At 41.8% G+C, this 25,925-nt stretch overlaps 1 protein-coding gene across 1 annotated transcript in view; it reads left to right on the top strand.

Moving 5' to 3' along the window:
• SPAG16 (sperm associated antigen 16) overlaps positions 1-25,925 on the top strand; it is a 1,286,809-nt gene that overhangs the window by 884,621 nt on the left and 376,263 nt on the right. Inside the window, exon 15 of the mRNA XM_029606125.1 lies at positions 11,713-11,839. Within this exon, the coding sequence (XP_029461985.1) occupies positions 11,713-11,839 (127 nt within the window). The remainder of the gene's footprint in view (positions 1-11,712; positions 11,840-25,925) is intronic.

Raw genomic sequence — 25,925 nt, 5'->3', positions numbered from 1 at the left:
CTCTACTCCTTCAGACATGCCCACTCTATTGCAGATCTTAGTATCATCCAAAAATAGGCAAATTTTATCTTCTATCCCTTCTGCAATGTCACTCACAAAGATATTGAACAGAACCAGTCCCAACACCAATCCCTATGGCACTCACACTCAACTTAACATGATTCTCTCTTCAGAATAGGTTCCATTTACCATTACACTCTATCTGCTACCTTATCATAAGAACATAAGAAATTACCATGTTGGGTCAGACCAAGGATCCATCAAGGCCAGCATCCTGTTTCCAACAGAGGCCAAACCAGGCCACAAGAACCTGGCGATTACACAAACACCAAGAATTTCCCATGCTACTGATGCAATTAATCACTATACACCAACTAACCTCTTTCCCTTCACAAACAATTCTCCAACATCTACTGATTCAAGGGAAACCTTGTTCGGTGGTATTTTTTGTACGGTGGCTCTGTTCAAGGATAATCAATTTTTAATTATCCTTCTCATTCGCCCCGTGTATTACTCTTTATTATTCATGCTTTAATTATTCTTATTTTGTATTTTGTATTCTTTTTTTCTTGTTTTCTCCTTTTACTTTTTTCTTATAAAATCCCTTTTCCCTAACTGCTTGTCCGACCCACTTGTTTGTTCTTATTGTCATATACTTATCAAGGCTGCCGCCCTTGTCTCTTCTCATGGGTTTGGATCTGCCTGCCTCACATTGGCCATGTTTCGGCACCATGTGCCTGCTTCAGGGACTGCGAGAGAAATCTACTGTGTCCAATCGGGTTCACAGTGTCGACGGAAGGCGTCGCTCACATTTACACGTACAGTACAAAACAATATGTCGACATTGTGAACCCGATTGGACACAGTAGATATCTCTCCCGCAGTCCCAGAAGCAGGCACATGGTGCCGAAACATGGCCAATGTGGGGCAGGCAGATCCTAACCCATGAGAAGAGACAAGGGTGGCAGCCTTGATAAGTATATGACAATAAGAACAAACAAGTGAGTCGGACAAGAAGTTAGGGAGAAGGGATTTTATAAGTAAAAAGTAAAAGGAGAAAACAAGAAAAAAAGAATAAAAATACAAAATAAGAATAATTAAAGCATGAATAATAAAGAGTAATACACGGGGCGAATGAGAACGATAACTAAAAATTGGCCACCGTACAAAAAATACCACCAAACAAGGTTTCCCTTGAATCAGTAGATGTTGGAGAACTGATGCAATTAATAGCAGTGTCTATTCCCTAAGTAAACTTGATTAATAGCACTTAATGGACTTCTCCTCCAAGAAATTATCCAAACCTTTTCTAAACCCAGCTACACTAACTGCACTAACCACATGCTCTGGCAACAAATTCCAGAGTTTAATTGTGCGTTGAATGAAGAAGAATTTTCTCCAATTAGTCTTAAATGTGCTACTTGCTAATTCAATGGAATGCCCCCTAGTCCTTCTAATATCCGAAAGTGTAAATAACTGATTCACATCTACTCGTTCATGACCTCTCATGATCTTAAAGACCTCTATCATATCCCCCTCCATCTCTTCTCCAAGCCGAACAGACCTAACCTCTTCAGCCTTTCCTCATAGGGGAGCTGTTCCATCCCCTTTATCATTTTGGTTGCCCTTCTCTGTACCTTCTCCATCGCAACTATATCTTTTTTGAGATGCGGCAACCAGAATTGTACACAGTATTCATGGTGCGGTCTCACCATGGAGTGATACAGAGGCATTATGACATTTTCCATATTATTAACCATTCCCTTCCTAATAATTCCTAACATTCTGTTTGATTTTTTGACTGCTGCAGCACTCTGAGCCAACAATTTTAAAGTGTTATCCACTATGATGCCTAGATCTTTTTCTTGGGTAGTAGCTCCTAATATGGAACCTAACATCGTGTAGCTACAGCAAGGGTTATTTTTCATTATATTCAACACCTTGCACTTGTCCACATTAAATTTCATCTGCCATTTGGATGCCCAGTCTTCCAGTCTTGCAAGGTCCTCCTGTAATGTATCACAAGCCGCTTGTGATTTAACGACTCTGAATAATTTTGTATCGACCGCAAATTTGATAACCTCACTCTTCGTATTCCTTTCCAAATCATTTATATATATATATTGAAAAGCACCAGTCCAAGTACAGAACCCTGAGGCACTCCACTGTTTACCCTTTTCCACTGAGAAAATTGACCATTTAATCCTACTCTCTGTTTCCTATTTTTTAACCAGTTTGTAATCCTCGAAAGGACCTCGCCACCTATCCCATGACTTTTTAGTTTTCTTAGAAGCCTCTCATGAGGGAGGTTGTCAAATGCCTTCTGAAAATCCAAATACACTACATCTACCAGTTCACCTTTATCCACATGTTTATTAACCCCTTCAAAAAAATGAAGCAGATTTGTTAGGCAAGACTTCCCTTGGGTAAATCCATGTTGACTGTGTTCCATTAAACCATGTCTTTCTATATGCCCTACAATTTTGATCTTTAGAATAGTTTCCACTATTTTTCCCAGCACTGAAATCAGGCTCACTGATCTATTACCCGTATCGCCCCTGGAGCCATTTTTAGATATTGGGGTTACATTGGCCACCCTCCAGTCTTCGGGTACAATGGATGATTTTAATGATTGGTTACAAGTTTTAACTAATAGATCAGAAATTTCATTTTTTAGTTCTTTCAATACCCTAGGATGCATACCATCCGGTCCAGGTGATTTGCTACTCTTTAGTTTGTCAATCTGGCCTACTACATTTTCCAGGTTCACAGTGATTTGGTTTAGTTCGTCTGACTCATCACCCTTGTAAACCATCTCTGGAACTGGTATCTCCCTAACATCCTCATTAGTAAACATGGTAGCAAAGAATCAATTTAGTCTTTCTGCAATGGCCTTTTCTTCCCTAAGAGCCCCTTTAACACCTCGACTCCCTCATGGGTTTCTTTCTTCCGATATATTTTAAAAAGCTTTTATTATGTGTTTTTGCCTCTGTGTCCAACTTCATTTCAAATTTTCTCTTCACCTGTCTTATCAATGTTTTTCACTTAACTTGGCAATGCTTATGTTTTATCCTATTTTCTTTAGGTGGATCCTTCTTCCAATTTTTGAAGGATGTTTTTTGGCTAAAATAGACTCTTTCACCTCACCTTTTAACCATGATGGTAATCATTTTGCCTTCTATTCACCTTTCTTAATGTGTGGAATACATCTGGATTGCGCCTCTAGGATTGTATTTTTAAACAATGTCCATGCCTGTTGAACATTTTTAACCTTTGCAGTTGCACCTTTCAGTTTTTTTTCTATTTTCCTCATTTATCAAAGTTTCCCTTTTGAAAGTTTAGTGTTAGAGCTGTAGATTTACTTGTTGTCCCCCTTCCAGTTATCAGTTTAAATTTGATCATGTTATGATCACTGTTGCCAAGTGGCCCCACGACCGTTAACTCTCTCACCAAATCCTGTGTTCCTCTAAGAATTAAATCTAAAATAGCTCCCTCTCTTGTTGGTTCCTGAACCAATTGCTCCCTGAAGCAATCATTTTTTACATCCATGAACTTTATATCTCTAGCAAGTCCTGATGTTACATTTACCCAGTCAATATTGGGGTAATTGAAATCTCCCATTATTATTGTACTGCCAAATTGGTTAGCTTCCTTGATTTCTCTTAGCATTTCATCTGTGTGACCATTTTGTCCAGGTGGACGGTAGTATACTCCTATCACTATACTCTTACTCAACGTACATGGGGTTTCTACCCATATAGATTCTACTGAGCATTTAGTCTCTTGTATGATCTTTATCCTGTTGGACTCTATACCCTCCCAGACATAAAGTGCTGTGCCCCCACCAAGTTGATCCTCCCTATCATTATGATATAATTTGTACCCTGATATAGCACTGTCCCATTGGTTATCCTCCTTCCACCAAGTTTCTGTGATGCCAATTATGTCAATCTCATCATTTGTTGCAATATACTCTAACTCTCCCATCTTACTTCTTAGACTTCTGGCATTGGCATGAGACATTTCAAAGTGTGTTTTTTGTTTGTATTAACAGCCTGCTTTTCAGTTGTTAGGGATAATTTTGAAATCATTAGCTTTGGTGATTTTTTTACATATAGGCACATGAACTATGTTTGCTTTAAATGGAACCTCTCTGTTGGTATGCCCTAACTCTCCTATTTCATTAGTATCCTTCAAGGATACATTTCTCTGAACCATGCACTGCTGAGTGACTGTCTGCTTTCCCCCTTGTTCTAGTTTAAAAGCTGCTCTATCTCTTTTTTCAAAATTAGTGCCAGCAGCTTGGTTCCACTCTGGTTAAGGTGGAGCCCATCCTTTCGGAAAAGTCTCCCCTTTCCCCAAATGTTTCCCCAGTTCCTTACAAAGCTGAATCCCTCTTCCCTGCACCATCGTCTCATCCATTGAAACTCTGGAACTCTGCCTGCCTCTGGGGACCTGCACATGGAACAGGAAGCATTTCAGAGAATGCCACCCTGGAGGTTTTTGATTTCAGCTTCCTACCTAAAATCCTAAATTTGGCTTCCAGAACCTCTCTCCCACATTTTCCTATGTCGTTGGTGCCCACATGTACCATGACAAATGGTTCCACCCCTATCTTGCAAAAAGATATATCAGAATTAATAAATGTACAGAGAAGGACAACAAAAATTATAAAGCTGATGGAATGGCTCCCTTATAAAAAAAAAAAAAAAAAAAAAAGGCTGAACAGTGTGGAGCTCTTCAGCTTAAAGAAAAGATGATTGAGATGTGGTATGATGCAATTACAAATTTATTAAATCATGAGTAAGGTGGAATAGGTTAAAAGTGAACAGTTATATACCCTTTCTAACAGCCCTAAGTCTAGGGGCACTCCATGAAACTAATAAATAGCAAATTTAAAAGTAATTGTAGAAAGTATTTTTTCACTCATAGAAACATAGAAACATAGAAATGACGGCAGAAGAAGACCAAATGGCCCATCTAGTCTGCCCAGCAAGCTTCACACATATTTTCTCTCATACTTATCTGTTTCTCTTAGCTCTTGGTTCTATTTCCCTTCCACCCCCACCTTTAATGTAGAGAGCAGTGATGGAGCTGCATCCAAGTGAAATATCTAGCTTGATTCGTTAGGGGTAGTAGCCGCCGCAATAAGCAAGCTGCACCCATGCTTATTTGTTTTACCCAGACTATGTTATTAGCCCTTATTGGTTGTTTTTCTTCTCCCCTGCCGTTGAAGCAGGGAGCTATGCTGGATATGTGTGACGTATAAGTCTTCTCCCATGCCGTTGAAGCAGAGAGCCATGCTGGATGTGCATCGAAAGTGAAGTATCAGGCACATTTGGTTTGGGGTAGTAACCGCTGTAACAAGCCAGCTACTCCCCGCTTTGTGAGTGCGAACCCTCTTTTCTTCTCCCCTGCCGTTGAAGCAGAGAGCTCTGCTGGATGTGTGAAGTATCAGTTTTTCTTCTCCCCTGCCGTTGAATCAGAGAACTTTGCTGTATATGCATCGAAAGTGAAGTATCAGGCTTATTTGATTTGGGGTAGTAACCGCCGTAACAAGCCAGCTACTCCCCTCTTTGTGAGGGTGAATCCTTTTTTCCACATTTCCTCTTGCTGTTGAAGCTTAGAGCGATGTTGGAGTCACCGTAAGCCTGTGTATGTTTATTTAATAAGGGTATTGACTCCAGGCAGTAGCCATCATTCTGGCGAGTCACCCACTCTTCATTGGCAGCCTCTTGACTTTATGGATCCACAGTGTTTATCCCACGCCCCTTTGAAGTCCTTCACAGTTCTGGTCTTCACCACATCCTCCGGAGGGGCATTCCAGGCATCCACCACCCTCTCCGTGAAGAAATACTTCCTGACATTGGTTCTGAATCTTCCTCCCTGGAGCTTCAAATCGTGACCCCTGGTTCTGCTGATTTTTTTCCTTCGGAAAAGGTTTGTCGTTGTCTTTTGATCATTAACACCTTTCAAGTATCTGAAAGTCTGTATCATATCACCTCTGCTCCTCCTTTCCTCCAGGGTGTACATATTTAGATTCTTCAATCTCTCCTCGTACGTCATCCGATGAAGATCCTCCACCTTTCTGGTCGCCCTTCTCTGTACCGCCTCCATCTTGTCTTTGTCTTTTTGAAGGTACGGTCTCCAGTACCTCAATACACTCAATACACAATCAAGTTGTGGAATTTTTTGGTAGAGGATTTGGTCAAAGCATCTAGCATACCTGAGTTTAAAAGAGAATTGGACAAATTCCTGGAGGAAAAGTCCCAAAACAATTATTAGACAGGAAAACTTGGTGAAGCCCTGACTGATCCCTGGGAGTGAGCAATACTAATGAATTTACTCATTGGGATCTGCCAGGTACTTCATATTGGATAGGCAAATGTCAGGAGTCAGGATTCTGGGATCGATGGACCTTTGGTCTGGCACAGTGTAGCAAACTGTATATTCTCATGTGATATTCAAACTTCTCACTATTTTCAGACGAGATAATTGTCATAACAATAGTAGGTGATGATAGAAGACTAAAGTACCTCTATTTTCCAAAGTGATTAACTCAAAACAATATTTTTGTTATTTAAATGACCTCACACTAGGCTCTTAGTGGTGCAACATTTGCACAGTCATTTAGCCTTTGTGTGCAATTTTGTGCGGGATAGCATGTAGCATTCTCTACTACCACACTTAGTATAATCATTGGTCATTCAAATAGTTTCTTTGCCGTTCATGTCAATGTACCATTTTGTGTGAATAAAATCAATTATTGAAGTTATTGCATTTCTTTTAACATATTTCAAAAGTCATTCTTCTGTGTATCATATTTGCAATTTTGCATCATTACTTGTAAAATTTCAGCTACTTAGCTTTATCGTGAAGAAACAGTTTGACTCAGTGCCTTGAGGTATTTTTGACAAGCTGCCCGACATGGTCTGTGTTTCGGTTGAACACCTTCCTCATGGGGCCATCTATGGAAAATAAATAGTTATGTGACTTCATCTATAGTATACAAAATATTTATATTTATTTTTACCCATCTGCACCAAAAACAGTACTAACGGTTGCATCAGTTCAGCATTGTTTATCCCTGTCCTCTGGTAATATGTTTCTTCAACCAGAGAGGAAGCCCCTAAGCGCCATTTTTAAAGGGCTATTTGGCCAATGAAAAGACGCCACGTAGAATAGTATCTTAGACGTCAGAGAAACCACATACGTGAATGATTAATGATTTACAAAACAGAGTAACATTCTCATGTGATGCCACTTTATTTTTTAAGTGTCCTTATAAATGTATAATACAATATTTATTTATTTATTTATTTACTTACTTACATTTAGCTCAAGAAAGGTATAATGGATAGCTCAAGGAGAATATAAAGGGAATAAATTAATTTTTTAAAATTCTTCTTTGGAGAATTTCCTTGATGACTTAGTTTACATTTTTCTTTTCTAACCTTGCCTGGTATATATTAACTTCAGGTGTTTGAGCCTAAAAGGGGAATAGTATAACCAAAATAATGCAATCAATGCTAAGTGATTAACAGGTTTATTTTAAAGGAGTTACACATGTAAATATAACATATTATCATAGCAATTTTCAAAAGCTTGCGTAAAGTGCACTTAACTTGGGTAAAACATATTGACAATTCAATGACATATTGTAGAAATTTTCAAAAGCCCACTTAGACGGGTAAAGTGCAGTTATACATATAAAACCCAGTTTTAAGCATGTAAATGCTTTTGAAACTCAGGCCCTAATTGTTTAACGGTCCATATTTGAAAGCATTTAGCCAGTTAACTCAGACGTTAGCCAGCTAAATGAGTATTTGGACACTTATTTGGCTAAATGCTAGCCAGCTAATATGTTAGGGAACTAGAATTTAACTGGAAAATAGGGTCATTTTCTAAGGTGCGATAGCGTATTATCGTGTGCCCTAATGCAAGCGATAATGGGCTTATCATGATGGTAGAATTAAACATATGGGAAGGGATGGAGTTAGAGAGGATTTTCGGAGGGTTTTAGGGAAATGGGGTGATGGCACCGCTGCTGGCGGTAATGTTTTGGACATTATTGCTGGCAGTTGCTCGGGAAATAACACCACCTTTTATTGTGGTGCTATGAGGGCAATAATGTGTGTCACGGCCGCACTGCAGCAGGTGAAACCGCACCACCGTGATATGGACGGCTGCACACTAGCGCCCCCCAACACCTTTTTTCGCCTCCCCACCCCCTTTACCGCAGAAGCTCATCATTCTACGGGAATGATGAATCTAGGCCTAAGTAAGAGACATTCCAGGGGTGTAACTTGGAGGAGTTGAGTTAGCTAGCTAACAGGTCAATCCAGTAAAGTGCGGCCGCGTTTACCCCGCTCCTAACCCGCTTTCTACTCACTTTCCGGCCGCGTTAGCCCTTCCTGCGATCCACAATCCCCTTTAACCTACTCTTACCGCGTCCTTAAATCCCCAGGTAACCCCTTCTGCACGTGGCATGTATATTACATGTAAACGATCGAATTAGCTATTCCCTACCATCCAGTAACACGCGCACCGACTATCGCTTTTTTACCCTGCCGTTTTGCCGCGCGTTTAACCTGCTAACTTACCGCCTACCCTTACCCCTGCCTCTAACGCAGGGGTAAGGGTAGGCGGCAAACTTTCCCCCAGCCCCCGCTCACCTGCCCTGGCCGCGTCCATGGGTGCTGGTCTCCGGGGCAGCCCCAGTCCTCTCCCCTCCTCCTGAAGCAACAAAAGCGAATAAAAGCAAAAAAGTGAAAAAAAAAGTTGCAAGAGAGAGAGGGAAGAGAGGACGGGCAGTCCTATGCTCGGGATTGCCAATCATCTCTCCCCTCCTCCTGAAGCAAGGTGCAAAAAACAGCCTTGCTCCGGGAGGAGGGGAGAGAGGACTGGCAGTGTAAAGCAACGAAGCGACTTACTTTTTTTGCAGCCCCCCTCCGGAGACGGACATTGGCGAGGACGACCGCGGCTCCCCTGCCTCCAGCTGCCCGTGAAGATGGACGCCTGCATGGGCGAAAGCGGCCCCTGTTCATGCAATTGGGCCGCTCAAGGCGTGACGTCACGACGTTTGGCGTCACGGCATGTGACTTCACGTCTTGAGCGGCCCAATTGCACGCACAGGGGCCGCTTTCGCTCGTGCGTCCATCTTCGTGGGCAGCTGGAGGCAGGGGAGCCGCGGTCGTCTTCGCCGATGTCAGTCTCCAGAGGGGGGCTGCAAAAAAAAGTAAATAGCTTCGTCGCTTTACACTGCCAGTCCTCTCTCCCCTCCTCCCAGAGCAAGGCTGCTTTCGCGCCTTGCTTCGGGAGGAGGGGAGAGAGGGCTGACAATCCCGAGTGTCGGAGAACCGTCCACTTCCTGGTACCTGTCATTTCAAATGTCATTTGAAATGACATTTGAAATGACAGATACCAGCGTGTCCATGAAGCGTTAGGCCCGCGCACCCAGGTTACTGTATAGGCGCTGTATAGCGCTCTATACAGCAAAATGGGTTACGCGGGCCTAACGCTTCACAGACGCTTCTTAGACGCAGCTTGCATTTGCAAGCTATTTACATACAGGATCGAGCGGTAGGTGAGTTGGACTGTGCGTGCGGCAACCGCGGGTGCGCCGGGCACTAACGCAGCTCTTCCTACCACTCGTTACTGGATTGACCTATAAGTTAACCAGTTAACTCTGATATTCAGATTCAGATTTGATGACCTTTGGAGTGAGGAAACTCACTCAAAGATGATATTTGTGCAATGTTCTCTCAACCTAGCTTGATGGACTCTCTACCTGGATAACATCAAGCTAGGTTGAGAGAACATTGCACAGATCTCATCTTTGAGTGAGTTTTCTCACTCTAAGGTCATCAAATCTTCACAAGAAAGCACTGTTCTGTTCGTATGTCTCACTTTGAATGTCAAAGTGGCCCCTAACCCCCTACACTAATACCTAAACCTCACCTTGAATTACTAGGTGAGACTCCCATAGATATATAAATACCTATTTAGTTTTGGGGCATTATGGCTAGTGTCTCTCTCTCTCTCTCAATAGGTTGGCTGGTGCTCCAGGGGCTTCAAAACTACTAAAACAGGCATTTCAGAACATATCACAATATGCAATAAAGCCTTAATGCAAGCTATTGCACGGCTTAATGCTACTGAAAAAGGTGTAGCTAAAATCAGTGTTTAAGCCAAGCAGTAGGGTTTGCAAAATGATAAACCCAGCCCCTAACTCCTCCTCTTTTTTGGATTTGCATTGCACCATATGTTATGCTGCTATCATATGCGTTAAGGGCGGTTTCACATGTGTTAAGACTTATAATAAATTCAGTGAAGCAATATAATGTTGTTTGAATGTATAATACGTATAGAATTGGCACTAACCATTCTTTAACTAATTTAAATGATATTAAAAAATGGTCATTATTTAAACTGAAACAATTGAACACAGTGAAAAAATATATATTTAAACAGTTAAAAATCTTGATTTGGGTCTTTATATCTATTTTCTATTCATCTCTTTTATTGCCACCCTAAGACAATCAGTTTCCTGTTTTGTAATGCAATTAGGTGCAATTAGGTGCATTCATTGGCACAAGGTGGCCCAGGTGTGCATAATTATTCTTCAGTGCATATCTAGTTTCAGTGATGAAAGTGATCTGAAACAGAAAAGGAATGAATTCATTCATTTTTTCCTGATTCAAAAATGTATTTTTCTCCTGTATATTGAGGAAATTAAATTCTAACACAATTCTTTTACATTTTCAAAGTACATCTAGGGTAGATTTTTCAAAGGCTTAGTTTGGGACTGCAAATGTAACATTAGAGTTATATGAAGTAGATTGCCTAAAGCTACACAGAAGGATTTTTTTTTTAATTTTTTATTTTACACAGAAGGATTTTAAGCTCCTTGAAAAGTACACCTATATTTTTGCAACAAGTCACATTAAAAAATGTGGCATTTCAAATGTATGTTTGTAAAGTATAAACTTACATTTGAGTTTTAAAAACATATATCTGTAATTGGCATACTGCTAATGTGCTGCATATTTTATACCTTTTAAGACTGCATAACAACTTAATATTCAAACACAGTATGTGGGTGCTTTGTGACTGAATATCAGGTTAGTTCGTGAGAGCTGCAAAGTATGCTTAGGGAGAGTAATAATGGAACCATCCATGGAGCTTGGAGTTTTATGTTTTATTGTACATGTAAGCTAGTTGTGTAAACAGTCTAGATTTTTGTATTCAACTGCTATATCAAATACAATAAATAGTAATAATAGAGAGAAGTCCCTTTCATAATGAGATTAGAAGATAAATGAAGGAATAAAGAAAACAGAGGAAGTGATTTGCTTAAGCACACAAGGGGGCCGATGCAATATGGTGCGCTGAACCGAGCGCACTTCTACCCGTGCAGTTGGACACGGGTAGAATAGGCGCTAATCAATCCCCTAATGCAATAAGGGGATTAGCACCTATTCAACGCGCGTCTAACGCAGAGTGAATGTAATAGCGCTCTTCACATACAAATGCATGTGACTGAATGTCATAAAATGTCTCTGTAACCACTACACTACAGTGCTATAAGGCTGCTATTGATTAAGAAATTAGCATGCTGTTGGGTGTTAAATATTCTTTGTGTCTTAAGATTTGCACTTCTTGCAAAGATAATTTAGATTTCTTCTTCTTTGGTCCTATTGTGCTTGACAGGGTGACACCATTGTGTCCTGTGATTCCTATGGGGTAATGAAGCTTTGGGATGTTCGAAAAGTAGCTGTGATGCTATCTTATGATGCAGGACCACATTCTGGCAACCAAGTGGCCTTCAGCCCAACAGGTAAATGTATTATTTTCTCTTTGTGTTCACTCTCACCAGTTGGAATATTTAAACATGTTATGCTCTAGTTTAACCTCTGTGATTGACTTTTCTCTTTGGCAAACAGCTGTTGTTATTCTTGGTTACAGACACTTCTCCACTGAATGGGTCCCCTTTTGCCTTTAAATGAAATGGCAAAGGAGAGCCCATCTAACCTCCAGACAAGACTATTTGAATAAAACAGTTTATTTTTTCTGTTCCTTGCCAGCTGTATACCTAAAACTCACCAGAAAGGGAGTGTATAATACACTCTGGGGAGAAATTACCCTAAAATGTTGTGAAGCCAATTCTAGTCCCTGCATTCTCCTTCCAGTCATTTGTAAAACTGCAGATGGGTAATAGGAAAATCATGTAATTTTGAAACAAACAAAAGAACACTCACTATTTGAATGGTCACTAGTTAATGTGTTCCCCTTTTCCTTTTCTATTAAAAGCAAAAAGGGGTTGTGTATGAGAGAGGGACACTTTAAACAGAATAAAATGTTTAATAAGGAACAAAGATTCAAACAACACAGCAACTCCAAAACCTGTGTGATATAGAAATAGAGGTTTCATAAAGCTATACTTGGTGACTTTGCATTTCAGTATCTTCTCAATTTCAGGTCTTATTATTGCATTATCTATTGCTATGTATAGTATTCCAGAAGAAGGCATAAATCCTTCCAGTGATATAGAAAGTCAGTGAAACTGTTTTCTAGAACAACACACAGCAATGGCACACTTTAGCTTTCCAAAGCAAAAAGAAATAGGAAACTATACTTTTATCCCTGTAAATAAATGTCTCTCATTGTGATTGCAGAACTTCTGCTGCAGGTCTGTGGGCTGTGTAGCCTAGTTTTCTACTATAAGCTGATATAAGATAGCATAAAAAATTTGTGCTAAATAATAAGCAATGATTTTTTAACTACTCTACTAAAAATGGTTTACTTCATTTGTGGCAAACTAATTACATGCGTATGAGTATAGTTAAAAAAAAAAATCAATGCTAAGTGGGAACAGTGTGGTGAGTGTGAAGTAAATAAAAAATATGTGGTAAACTTTACTTCTGTTCAAAAATCCAAAGTAAAGTTTACATTAACTTTGCACTTTGAAGTAGCGTGTACTTCAGCGTTAAAGAGTAAGGGGTTTAATTTTTCTAGCATTTTTTATTTATTTCCATTAAATAATCCTGCTTTTCCTAGAAAAGGAGCAAGGCAGATTACAATAAAAATATATACGTTGGAGTGGGGAAGAAGGGACATAACATAAAACTGGAAATTGAACAATACAAAACTTATAGGTAGCAATACACGGTGTACACTGTTTTCATAGTAATGGGAGGATACCTAGCAATAAGATAAACAAACACAGCACATAAAAGTACAAAACTGTTTTCATAGTTAAGAGAGGATACTTAGTAGTAAGATGGGTGAAAGGCAGAATTCATAGGACAGCTTGGTTGAAGGGCCAGGTTTTGATTCTTTTTCGAAAGGAAGAGTAACAGGTTTCCTTGCATAAATATTGTGGGATATTATTCCATAAGTTGGGTGAGAATCAACCTAATGCACAAAGCCTCATGCTGTAATTAGTGAAGGGACAGATAAAAGGGCCCGATGGGAGGACCGAAGTTCCCTCATTTGGGTGTATGTAGGTAGGAGACGTGATAAATATGCTGGTGCCATTAGTACAGGCATTTGAATAAAATACAGAGCATGTTACATTTCATCCTGCTGTCAGGGAAGCCAATGGAGCTTATACTGAATAGTCTTTACATTGTTGCTGAACTTGGCCTCTTCCAAAAGCCTTGCTACTGTATTTTATAACAGCTGTAGGTGCTTGAGGTTGTGCTGTGGAGTTCTGTGGTATTCCACAGCACAGCTCTTCAATTCTCTCCAAATTGCATTAGCTCCCAGCGGTGTGGAGAATTAAGTTTTAGTTTCTCACAATAATTCATAAGGTTCTCTATTCAAAGGAACCATTCAGTTTTAGTGCGCATCTGAAAATATATGATCCTTGTACAATAAGACACTCCCAGGGAAAAAAATCTTTTGAAAGTTCCCTCCCTGAAAGTACTTACCGTACTTATGCGAAACCAGGAATCATACTTTTGCCAAATCAGGACCAAAAATGTGGAATGCATTACCTGAGTCATTGAGGGCTGAATTTAACTATAAACATTTTTGTAAGAATTTTAAGGCAGTTCTGTTTACCGAGACATTTATTGTTTTATTGGCCCACTTGAATAATCAGCAACAGTGGTCTGAGGTGGTTTTATTTTTCTGCAATTTGGTTTGTTAATGTTTAATAATGTGTACTGTGTCTTATTTCATCTTTATTTTATACTTGTTGCTTGGAATTTAAGATAATGTGAGTAATACATCTTTTTTTAAAGTAAATTAAATTCCACAGCTAGGAATGGATTAGTTGAAAAAAGTTAGGGAAATGTGAAATGTGCATGGATTGGTTGGTTTTCTGTCTGGGCATGTCTTTTCAGAACAGCATAAATACATGTATAACCACCTGATAAGATAAATGTGAGAGCTATCTGATTCCTGTTTAGAAGCCGAGCATCAGTCTCTTGGTGGTTCAGTAAAAATATGCTCAAATAGATGGTGCAGTAAACCAGGCTCAGAAGTAAGGGCAATGTGGTCCAAGCTGCACAGGGAAATCCAACTACACCTTTTTCCCCTTTATAACCCCCTATTTGTAGGGCCAGTGCATCCATTAGATGAACTAGGTAGTTGCATAGAGCACTAACTATTAAGGGATGGAAAAATAGCCAATAAGCCCCCTGACTGGCAGCTGAAGACAGAGGAGAGCAACTGAGAAGGGACCACAAGAGTAGAACCCATCCCGCTGTCAAGCGAAGATATGCCCAGCAGGGCCACAAGCCAACCCATCCTGCTCATAGCCAAAGATTAGGAGACAGGCCTGAATGGAACCCATCCTGCTTTTGCCCAAAGATTAGGACCACTGTGGCCATGAGGGGAGCCCATCCCTCTCATGGCCGAAGATTAAGGGAGAGGCTCGGCGAGCCACTGGCAGAGTCTATCCTGCTGGCGGCCAAAGATTAGGCCTGGGGAGGGCCACTTCTGGCTGAAGATTAGGAGTGAGACCTGTTAGGCCACAAGCAGAACTCAACCCACTCTCGGGGGAATAGAGCAAAGAAGGACCCCAAAATACTAAAACCCCTCGGATACTGAAAATCAGGGCAGTTTAAACTAACAGGGGCTACACTGGGTCAGACCAAGGTCAATTGAGCCCAACATTCGGTTTCCAGTAGTGGCCAGGCTGGGTCAAGAGTTCCCAGAAGATCCCAAAGGCTAATATTATTCTATGGATTTTTCCTCCACAAACTTGTCCAAACCTTACTATCATAGCCACTTTGACCACAGCATCCGACAACAAATTCCCTGGAGGTATCTCACGAATTCTACAACCCACTCCACTCTGATCTTGGAGGCATATCACTGTTCAAGCCCTCCTCTAAGCACTGGCCTTGGAAGCCACCCTCCCCCCCACCCCAATTTAACTAGGCCTTTCAGGCCTATCCCCAATATCTACCCACATTCCCACTCCCATCCATAGAAAGAGTATGTACAAATTTCCATGAGAAATAATTTCTGTCTACATACCGTGATCCTGCTAGCAGTGGTTTATGCTCCTTCAGTTGGGAGGGCAACAAGGATCTTTCTCACCAGAGGTTTCTGCTTCTGCAGGTAACCTATATTTCATTGCAGTATTATACAGTTTGCAGCAGTTTACAGTTGTACATCAGTACTCCCCTAGTATGGTCCAGGCATTGAAAATGGCTTATAAAGATGCCAAATGATCTGTCAATGATCATGTCTTTGTGTGCACCTCATTGAATCCTCATATCTCATTCCTGATTGTATATTTTCCAGTACTATCAGGATGCAGGTGAAAAATGAGTTTTTAGATCTAGACTGCTCTGTCTAGGATATCTTGTTCCTGGGATTAGGATAAGGAGTTCAGAATACAGTTTTCCAGGTATGGTTTTTCACAAAACAATAGTATAAGAAAGACACATCAGTTATCCATAAACCATATTTACTCAGCAACCATCACTCACCATATTTTCTTTTGGCAAAATTATGGCCAGTTGTGAAACAAAATAGAAATCATGGTAAGCACTCTGGGAATTTGACAACCACATTGAGGATCTTCAAGTTGGCATCACACACCACTTGCATATTCAGGGAGTGAAAATGCATCCAGTTCCAGTCTGCCATCTGCCATTTTTCAGGAGACTCAACGACCATATGTGAGCAGTCTGTGCTCACATCACATTAAACATACCAGCAATGCCATAGAAAGCTTGCTTCATCAGTTCTCATTCCATCCTGAGAGTACAAAAATATGCTGAAGGACCTTCCTTTTCATTGCCTGCAGCATTTGCCAATAGTGAGGAGAATAAATTTAAACTGCTGCATTCCACCCACAACAACACAGTGGTCTGGAACTATCCAAAGGCAAGAAAAATGTATTGAACTCAGGAGTTTAACCAAACAGTACAGCATGCCAATGGCATAGCCACGGGTGGGCCTGGGTAGGGCATGGCTCACCCACTTTGGGCTCAGGCCCACCTAACCAGCATTGCCCAGTGGCCCAAGAAGAGAGGTCCTGTCTCAGGGCTTCAGCGGACAATGGGTGTGCACATCAAGGGGAGCAGCAGCCGAGAAGAGGAGGCCCAGTGGCTAAGCAGGCCTGCTAGGCCACTGGTGGATCCCTTCCTCCACTGATCAAGAATAGGAGGAGGCCTGGCGGAGAAGCAGGCCTGTGAGGCCGCTGGTGGATCCCATCCTCCAGTGACTGAGAAGAAGAAGAGGCCCGGTGGACAAGCAGGCTTGCAAGGCCACCAGTGAATTCCATCCTCCAGCAGCTGAGAAGAGGAGATGGCCAAACAGCAGCCAAGCAGGCTCATGAGGTTGCCGGTGAATCCCAGCCCACTGGCGGCAAAAAAGAGGAGCAGGCCCATGAGGCCGGTGGTTGAAGAAAAATAAATCCTCGCTGGAAGGTGCACTTTCTCCTGCTCCACCACGTGTGCCGGCTCGTGTCATTCAAAACACGTGCAGCCAATAAGTACTCTATGATGATCTCATGCATCATGAGATCAGCATAGAGGATGTGCTAGCCCCATGAGTTTTGAATACCACAGGCAGACACATGAAGAGCAGCAGCAGAACAGGCTGACCCTTTTGCTGCTGATGGCGAGTCTGCCTATGTTTTCTGTTTGTGTGTGTGAATGGTAGCCTGTGTGTGTGTGTATCTTTGTGAATGAGAGTCTGCCTGGGGATGTGTGTGTAAATGGGAGCCTGCTTGGGAGTGGTGAGAGAGAGAACATTTGGAAGTGATAACCTGTATGAGAGGGAATATGTGGTGGGAACCTGTGTGTTTGTGTGAGAGTGGTAACCTGCATATGAGAGTGAGAGTCTATGGGGTAGATTTTATAAAAGTAGCCCGCGCGTACTTTTGTTCGCGCACCAGGTGCAAACAAAAGTATGCCGGATTTTAATAGATATCCTTTAAAATCCGGGGTTGGCGCGCGCAAGGCTGCCCAAAATCGGCAGCCTGCGCGCGCGCCAAGCCGTGCAGCCTGCCTCCGTTCCCTCTGAGGCTGCTCTGAAATCGGAGCGGCCTCAGAGGAAATTTTCCTTCCACCACCTTCCCCCACCTTCCCCTACCTAACCCACCCCCCAGCCCTATCTAAACCCCACCTACCTTTGTTTTAAAAGTTATGCCTACCGAGCCTATTCATCATAGGCTCGGCGCGCACAGGGGGAACTTGGGGCAGGTTTTCGGGGGGTACACGCATACCCCTTTGAAAATCTGCCCCTATGTGTATACATATGTATGGAAGTGGGAGCAGAAACCTGCATATGAGAGAGTATGTATATTTATATGGGACTATGAATCTGTGTATAAGACAGCATATAAAAGTTAGACCCTATGTGTGTGTCTGTGAGGGGGAATGGGAGACAGCATATGTGAGAGAGAGAGAGAGAGAAAGAGAGAGAGAGAAAGAGAGAGAGAGAGACTAGTCATAATGCCCTCACACTAGATAGGTATTTATATCTCTATGGGAGGTCCACCTAGTAACTCGAGGTGAGCTTTAGGTATTAGTGTAGGGGGTTAGGGGCCACTTTGACATTCAAAGTGAGACGTACGAACAGAACAGTGCTGTCTTGTGAAGATTTGATGACCTTCGGAGTGAGGAAACTCACTCAAAGATGAGATTTGTACAGTGTTCTCTCAACCTAGCTTGATGAAACATTGCAAAGTGGCAAAGTGGCCCCTAACCCCTACACTAATACCTAAACCTCACCTCGAGTTAGTAGGTGGGCCTCCCATAGAGATATAAATACCTATCTAGTGTGAGGGCATTATGGGTAGTCTCTTTCGCTCTCGCTCTCTCTCTCTTCCTCAATAGCTAGACTGGTGCTCTGGGAGCTTCAAAACTACTAACATGCGATAAAGCCTTAACACAACCTATCACACAGCTTAACACTACTGAAAAGGTGTAGCTAAAATCAGTGTTAAAGCCGTGCGATAGGGCTTCACAAAATGGTGAACCCAGCCCACTCCCGCCCCTAACTCCTCCTCTTTATCTGATTTGCATCGCACCATCCGTTATGGTGCTATTGCATGCATTAAAGGCGTTTTCGCTTGCGAAACATCTTAACGCATGTGAAAGCGCCATAATGCTATTTGATAAATGACCCTGATAGGTAGGGACTTTGCCCCTGGAGTAAGTCCAACTCCCACTCACCAGATTCCACAACCCTTCTGCATTTAGGAATATAATATATCTTAGATAGTGCTGGAAATGTATCTATTGGAATAAGCAAAATATCTGTGATATATGTTTTTAAATTATTCCAAGGCCGACATTAGTCTGGTCACAGGAAAAATTAAAAAACACAGATTCTTCCTTCTCTTAGAATGTTCTATTATCTGAATCTGTCTAAGGTTCAAACTATCTTTAACATGTGCTGCTTCAACTGCATACACAGCAGGTATCCGAGAATTCAATTTTACTATGGAATTATCCATAGCAATAAGCCACTGATCTTGCTCCTGAATTTTTGTTCTGTTGTCCAAAGTTATATTATTCAATTGCTGAACGTATGGCAGTTAAAATATTTTCCACTTTAAAGACCATCCTCCATAAGCCCAGCATAGTAACACTTGCAAGTTCCTGAATCTCTCCTATATCCTGAAGTATTGCTAAAACAGCTGGAAGAGGAACCCTAATACTTGAATTAACTTGAGGAGGAGTGACTAACATCTTTCTCCCTGTAATAACATTAGACAGGGAAACCTTGGTTCTATTACCCAAATCAGGAGGAAAGGAAATCAGGCTGGCCACCAAATTAGTTGAGAGGCCACTAAGACTACTAGAAGAAATGGATGAGTATGTGTCTGTATCTAAGTTAGGCTGTGACAGAAGTAGATTCATACTTGGACTCAGTGAGGCTACAGATGAAATAGAAGTCTCCTGGTTCCTATCCAAACTGGTACCTTCTTGCTGAACTACGTAATGATACATTGGGCTTATGGTAGGGACTGAAAATAGCATTGGAAATATTCTCCCCTTCCTTTTCATACCCATCTAAGACCAAAACTTCCAGAAGCAAAATCAGGCAGAAGGGGCGTGTGCCAGCAGTGGCATACCACTGCCAAGTTGATTTTAAAGACTTCTGTCCCCGGGTGATAACGATGAGATCTCCCTCTCCAAAGGCAGCAGGTAGGGGGAAGGGCAGCACCACCACCCAATCTCAGTTGGCTCTCCTCTCTCCTTCACTTCCAACCAGTCTCTGCAAATCAGCTGCTTCTGCATTAATTTTAAAGACTGCTGTCACCGGGTGATAACATTGAGATCTCCCTCTCCAAAGTCAGCAGGTAGAGGAAAGGACAGTCACCTCCACCCAGTCTCAGCTGGCTCTCCTCCTTCCTTCACGTTCACTGGTCTCCCCAAATGCAGCCACTGCCATGTTAATTTTAAAGGCTGCTGTCCCTGGGTGATGACGTTGAGATCTCCCTCTCCAAAGGCAGCAGGTAGGGGGAAGGGCAGTGACCACAGCTCGATCTCAGCTCGCTCTCTTCCCTCCTTCACCTCCAGCCAGTTTCCTCCTTTTGTGTACTGTTTTGAACATAGTTTTGTCACCTGCTAAGCAACACCAGTAAAGACTTTAAGGTGAATTTTAAAAGCCCGATACATGTATCAATCAGGAGTCAAGGCTAACAGTTATTAAACCGGGGGGGGGGGGGGGGGGGAGATCTATTTCTTAACAGGGTGAACTGGGAACAAACTAGGAAAACTGGCCATGGCGTTGGTGCACATTCCGATTAAAATCCCCCTTTTTACGTGGTAGAAGCAGGATTTGTGCACACAGGCATGCACCCACTTAAAACTGAGAGCACATGTGCGTGCGGGCAAGCTTTTTTATAACATGCACACCTATGCATGTGTATGTTATAAAATTGCTGCATCCCTGGGCATGGGCCAACGAATGCACACACATTTGACCCCCACATGCTGGCATGAAAGTTAGCATCTTTATTTTTGAACAAGTTGGGTGTCAGCTTGTTCATATTTGGAGTATCTGGAGAGCAGAAGAGCCCAAGAGAGATGAAAACTGTCAGGGTCTCAAAAGACAACTTCTTTCACCCCTGTGGAGGGACTCCCAGCAGTCATGAGCCATGTCTGGTCGGTGACTCTTCCCATGTACCCACATGCCCAAAAGCCGACCGGGACAGGGCCTACATATATTTTGGGAGGTTCAGGATAGGAGGAGGAGAATTAGCCCATTAGGGCTGACATTTGCTATGCTTAGGTGGAGGTTGAGGAATCAGGCTGCCAGGTCTGCATGGCTGGTTTTTTTTTCCTACAGATTCACTGCTTAATCAGCTATATGCTTTGAACATGTACCCAGATAACTCCAAAACTTAACCAATGGTAATCAAACACAGTTATATATATTTCAAGTTTTGGGGGGTTTTTTATGTTTATCCCATTGAATATCTCTGATAATTTATTGGGTAATCTTTACTTGGATAAGTTATACATTGTATATTTTTTGAAAAATGACCTCATATTATATGTTACCATAGCATGGTGTATCACAAAACTAAATAAACACAATTTGAAAAAGAGAAATTGATTGTATGCAAGGCCATAAATCTTTATCTTGGTTCTGTATAGCATTCAGTCTTTTGGTTTATGTCAGCAGAACCTCTTCATGGCTTCCAGCCTTATAATTCAGCTACCAGTTGTTCTCTGTCTATTTACACTTTGTAAATATGCTATTTATAAATAGCTGATACAATTCTCTCAAATTGTGCTGAAAGTGTTGCTTTCAGTGCTGACTCTCTGCCAGCTAAGGATCATGCAATAATTGATGCATTGTGAAAGGTTAGTGTAAGGATGGTAGTTGTTATCCTGCCAAATGTGACAATAGTTAAGCAGTGCTTTACAGACGTGTAGGTGGATAAAGAGGACACATCGTATGTATTGTTCAGTCATATCACAACCTGAAAATAAAGGCCAGTCAAAAAATGTTTGCAAATATTGCCTTGGAAAGCAGACAGCAGGTAACATGGGCTGTGTGCCAAATTTTAACAAATATTGTTTCTGCAAGTGGCATTCCATAACTAGGTACTTGGGGTAGCAGAAACACTGCAGGCATAAATAATCATTTATTGAGTGCTTTCATCAGTAGATGTCCATGAGTAATTTTTGTTGTCAATCAAATAGCCAGAAATTCTTTCTTTTTATGGGGGTAATTTTCAAGTAGTTCATCTAGATGCAACGTAATGATTATTACTATTATTAATCATTTCTATAGTGCATACCAGATGTATGCAATGTTGTACAGAGACATATAAGAGATAGTCCCCGCACCATGGAGCTTACAATCTAGTCAAGAAAGACTGATAAGACACACAGGTAGAAAAAAATATGAAATAGGAGGCTTTAAGTTTAACAACATTTACGCAGACGATATCCAGTTCTTTGTCCCATATAAAACATCCTGGTCTGTGACATTATCCTTGGTCTCTCTCTACCTATCTACCATAAATGCATGGCTCTCTCATAACCGTCTAAAATTAAACTCCTCAAAAACAGAAATCATACATCTATCCTCTATTTCAGATTCTTCAATAGGCCCACCACCACAACTGATAATAAATAATACCTCTATCCCCATAACACGCCATGCCACTAACCTAGGAATAATCATAAATTCAGATCTCTCCATGAAACAACATATCTCCTCACTTACCAAAAAATCCTTCTATAAGCTACGACTTTTAAAACACCTTCGACCATTACTCTTCTACCGTGATTACAGAACCATTCTTCAATCTCTAGTCTTTTCTGGACTAGACTATTGCAATGCACTTTATTTAGGACTACCAGATTCCTCACTACATCCCCTTCAACTGATTCAAAACAGTGCAGCCCGAATATTAACTAGGACCCCTTTACACAACCACATCACTCCAATTCTCCAATAAGTTTAGAATACAATTTAAAATTCTGTCTACCATTCATGGCTTGATTCACAACCCAACCTCCACCTGGCTCTGCTCCTTACTACAGATTTATAAACCTACCCGACATCTACGTTCACTTACTCAAAATCTCCTAGATATCCCATCCCCCAAACAAGCGAGACTAGATGTCACCCGAAAACGAGCTTTCTCGGTTTTGGAGAAATCTTATAACATGTGCTAAAATTCACTTGTTACAAATCCATTGATTACCTATAGTGGACAGTTATAAATTTAAGAACTTGGTTCTGGCTTTCAAGATTTTGAATAATTTTGGCTCTCCTTCATTAAAGGGTTCTCTGGAATGGTATGAAACTAAAATAAATTTACGATCTGTGGGGAAGTGGTATATCCAGCTTCTGCCATTAAAAAAATTTGATCATTCTTGTTTGTGTACCAGATCTTTTTCAGTTATAATTCCATATTTATGGAATAGGCTTCCACTGGAATTGAGAGAAGAAGGGAATTTAGTAAAATTCAGTAAAAAGTTAAAGATGTGGTTTATGTCTGTTGAAAATTAGATTTTTTTTTTTAATGCTAATCTTGGGTCTGAAATTCATGCCAGTAGCAGAGTATCCTATTAATGACTAATAACTAGTTTTAATTTGCTGTGGGGAAAGAATGAATTAGAAGGGAGCTGGGATCAAATGTATACTTTTATGTTTGGCTTTTTTTTAAATTTTAAAATGATTGTGTTTTAAATATGCAAATCTTGTATTTGTTTTTTTATTTGTTAACTTTGTTCATCGCGTTGGGCAATTGAAGCAATCTATTAACTAGGGCACCGTGAATGCCTCCCCTCCCCAAGGACCTGTCCCCCATTTAGCCCCAAGAGACAAGAAGACACGAAGAAGGGACGGACACGGAATTTACTTTGGAAATGTATGGCCGAACCTTTATTAAGTTCATAACAGAAGGAAAACTGTAAACCAGGTGCTGATCCTCAACAAATGCCCCCTTTTCTCCACCCCTACTAACTATTCCCCCCCCCTGCATTGTGCTGGAGTGGCCAGAGTCTCTTGCCCCATCTCTAAGGGCCACTACCAGGGCCACAAGCCCTGAACCACCGTTTGCACTGCACCCTGCCCCATGCCCAGTGATGAGGCAGAATCTGCTTCTAGGCAGGACTTCAAAGGCCTGCCATGTCTCTCAAGGCCTTACTAGTCGATTGCCAAGCGCTAGCTTGCCTTTGTGCTACTAGAAAGATGGTCTGAACAGAACCAACACCGGTCCGACCAAATGATCCTCCCCTCCCCCTTTTGAGGCTCAGACACCCACTGCGACACAAGAGACTTATTGCTAATAGAAGTATCGTCTATGCTACTACACACGTGTATATCTATGATGATCTTGCTGCTCATGAAGGCAGGGTGGGCAGGACGCGATCAGCTGGTTGGTCATCGAAAAAGTGCTGACCGCTGCCTCCACCCGAGTTTAAAACCCCCACTGATGTCCAACCTGATGCAGCTGGTCCCACCAATCCCTTCCCTTGCCAGCTGTGCTGGTGTCATCATGCGGCCACGTGAGCTGCAGGGAGATATCCTGGCATGTCCTGCTCTATACAGGGCAGCTGCTATGATGCCAGACCATGCAGCAAGGAGGGAGGAAGGGACCAGTGTGTGGCTCTGGAAGAATGCCGCTCCCCTAAGCCAATGACAGGACCGGAGCCCAGGGTAAGCACAGAGGAGGCCCACCCTTCCCTGACTCCCCCACCTGTCATTGGTGAGTGGCTGGGCAGTCTGGAGCATGCATGAGGGGGGAGGGGCAGAAGCAAACCAGGCAGAAGTAGCGCTGCCCACGGGAGGGTGAAGGCACACTTGTCTCCCCATTACTAGCGGCACCTGCCCACCCACTGTGGGTCATGTTTAGAGGGTGGTTGGCTGTCCATGAAGCAATTCAGAAATTCTGTTAAATAAATAAATAACCATGGAGTGGGCTGTCCTACGATCCACTCATACTCCTTTCACCTGTCCTATTTTACTATTATCTTATAATAGGGTAAAGTTTTACTCCTTCTCCCGCCCCCTTTTTTCTATGACAAATATGTTGTGGACAAGATGCATAATTTACATTTATCACTGGAGAAAGATTGGATGGGTGATTGGGCTTGGTACCCCTTCCACTTGGGAATTTGAATTACTGCTAGCACTAACAGCAACATCATAAGAGGTTTCGACAATGGCAAACATTATATTTTAGTGATGCTGGACCTGTCAGCAGCATTTGATACTGTAAATCATGACATACTTTTAAATAGACTGGAGGAAATAGAATTAAGTAACATAACTATCAAATGGTTCAGATCATATCTAAGTAACAGATGTTTCCAAGTCCAAATCAAAGACGTAATGTCAGAGGAAATACACCTACAAACAGGAGTACCACAGGGGTCAGCTCTATCCGCTACACTCTTTAACATATACCTGTTATGTTAAATTTATAAATAACACCACAAAGGAATGCTTCCACAAATTGCAAGTCCTCAGAAATCTTAAACCACTCCTTCATTTCAACGATTTCCGCCTTGTGCTACAATCTATCATTCTATCTAAGATTGACTATTGTAACTCTCTCCTGCTTGGTATACCAACTAATTCCATCAAACCACTACAGATGGTACAGAATGCCGCCACTAGAATCCTCACCAACTCCAAAAAAAGAGACCACATCACCCCCATCCTACGTTCCCTTCACTGGCTGCCCATCAAATTCAGGATATTTTTCAAAGTTCTCACAATTATTCACAAAGCAATGCACAACCTCGCTCCACTCTCTTTAAGCATCCAACTGAGACCTCACACGTCAGCCAGATCCATCAGATCCGCATACAAAGGCACACTGTATGCCCCGCCAGCAAAAACTTCAAGAAGGAAGTGAGCTCTATCAACAGCAGGCCCTCACCAATGGAACACTCTCCCTCCAGACCTTCTAATGGAACCATGCCACTTGACTTTCAAAAAAAAACTTAAGACTTGGCTCTTCACCCAAGCTTTCCCGGACACCTAATCTTTGCCTCTGACTGTTTTTAACAATCGTGCCCCTCCCCATTCTTCCCCCTCTTCTGAGTGTCCGTGAGGACTATCCCTTCAGTTTCTATGAAGCATTGCTACCTCACCTACATATGTCCCCTGTGCCTTCCACCTGTTTAAACTCCCCCTCCATTTCCTCGATGCAATCCCCCAGACTGGTCTCACAGTTGTTCACTGTTCTTCACATCCAACTCTAATGTCTGCCCCCTGCTATATTTCCACTCACTCGAGATATTAATTTTACCAGTTCTAATATTTCTCCCAAGCAGTTGCACCAATTGTACCCATTGTACCAGTTTGTGCCAGCTCTTGTTTTTCCTCTGTTATTTATACGGCCTGTGAGCTAAGTTTCCTACTGTTCTTGTCTTCATCCACTGTTCTTGTCTTCATCCACTGTTCTTGTCTTCATCGGTTGACATACGAGGAGAGATTGAAGAATCTAAATATGTACACCCTGGAGG

This window comes from Rhinatrema bivittatum, chromosome 6, assembly GCF_901001135.1.
Source record: "Rhinatrema bivittatum chromosome 6, aRhiBiv1.1, whole genome shotgun sequence".
NCBI lineage: Eukaryota > Metazoa > Chordata > Amphibia > Gymnophiona > Rhinatrematidae > Rhinatrema > Rhinatrema bivittatum.
Note: the sequence above shows the minus strand (reverse complement) of the source record. Positions and strands in the feature narration are given on the sequence as shown.